At 41.5% G+C, this 1107-nt stretch overlaps 1 protein-coding gene across 1 annotated transcript in view; it reads left to right on the forward strand.

Moving 5' to 3' along the window:
• SRP68 (signal recognition particle 68) overlaps nucleotides 1-1107 on the forward strand; it is a 46566-nt gene that overhangs the window by 24716 nt on the left and 20743 nt on the right. Inside the window, exon 7 of the mRNA XM_003786115.3 lies at nucleotides 146-286. Coding sequence (XP_003786163.1) covers nucleotides 146-286 — 141 coding nt within the window. The remainder of the gene's footprint in view (nucleotides 1-145; nucleotides 287-1107) is intronic.

Raw genomic sequence — 1107 nt, forward strand, 5'->3', positions numbered from 1 at the left:
TAAGTAGAAATTAGTGTATATTCTACTTCATAAGAAGATATAGTAGGTTGGTTGTAGAAGGAGGCATATAATAGGTTCAACTTACTTTCACCTTTGTCATTTAGATCCACAGTTAAAGTTTTAACTCTTACAAACTACTTTGTAGGCACTGATCACTCAGACTCGAGCCAAACAGGCAGCTACCATGAGTGAAGTGGAATGGAGAGGGAGAATAGTTCCAGTGAAGATTGACAAAGTGAGGATCTTTTTATTGGGATTGGCTGACAATGAAGCAGCCATTGCCCAGGTAAGAAGAAAATACCTATTATATTCTTTTCTGTGTGTCTGAGGGTTGTGCCTGTGAGTTTAAAATGTGGTGGTTTGTTGGTGTTCATTTCTCACAAACAAAAATTTGTCTTAATGTTGTTTGGGATTTGGTAAATCTGGAAATGTACTCTCTTAAATTATTTTGAAAACTGAGTTTATAGAGCAGTTCTTGTGTTTAGAGTAAGGTGACCAGACGTCCCACTTTTGGCGAGACATGTCCCGCAGCATTTTTAAAAAGTCCCGATTTTTGGAAAGAATGCACGACAAGCTTGGGAAGGGAAGGGAATATACAGTTCGGCTGCTGAAAAGGTTAATGTAACTCCATTTGGGAATGAAGAGGTTAATGTAACTTCATTTGGAAATGAAAAGGCTAATGTAAACTCCCTACACCCCTCCTGGGCAAGGTTGCCCAGGTGGAATCGGTATCAGAAGGAGACTGGCTCCCTCCCTCACTTCTAGACAAGGACAATTAGCTCAGAAGGAGCCAAACTGTCTGGAACAAACAAGCAGACCCCACTCCACCCCTAACCATAAACAGCTCAACCAATAGCAGCCTGACCCGACAAAACACCCAGTGAAATTCCTCTATACGCTTTACAAACCTCAGCTTGCTTCATTAGGGGGTGGCCCTTCCTCCAGCCACTCCAAAGGGAAGAGTGGCCCAGGCATATGCTTGCAAAATAAAAGCACTTTATATCTTTACATGTGTGTGGTGGTCTCTCAGCGGCAATTCTGGTCCCAACACTGCCATGTGGCTATTTTGCCAGGATATGAGTTTTATATTATTTTTGTTAATTTTAT

Source organism: Otolemur garnettii, unplaced genomic scaffold (assembly GCF_000181295.1).
Source record: "Otolemur garnettii isolate 467f Iridium unplaced genomic scaffold, OtoGar3 scaffold00018, whole genome shotgun sequence".
Taxonomy (NCBI): Eukaryota; Metazoa; Chordata; class Mammalia; order Primates; family Galagidae; genus Otolemur; species Otolemur garnettii.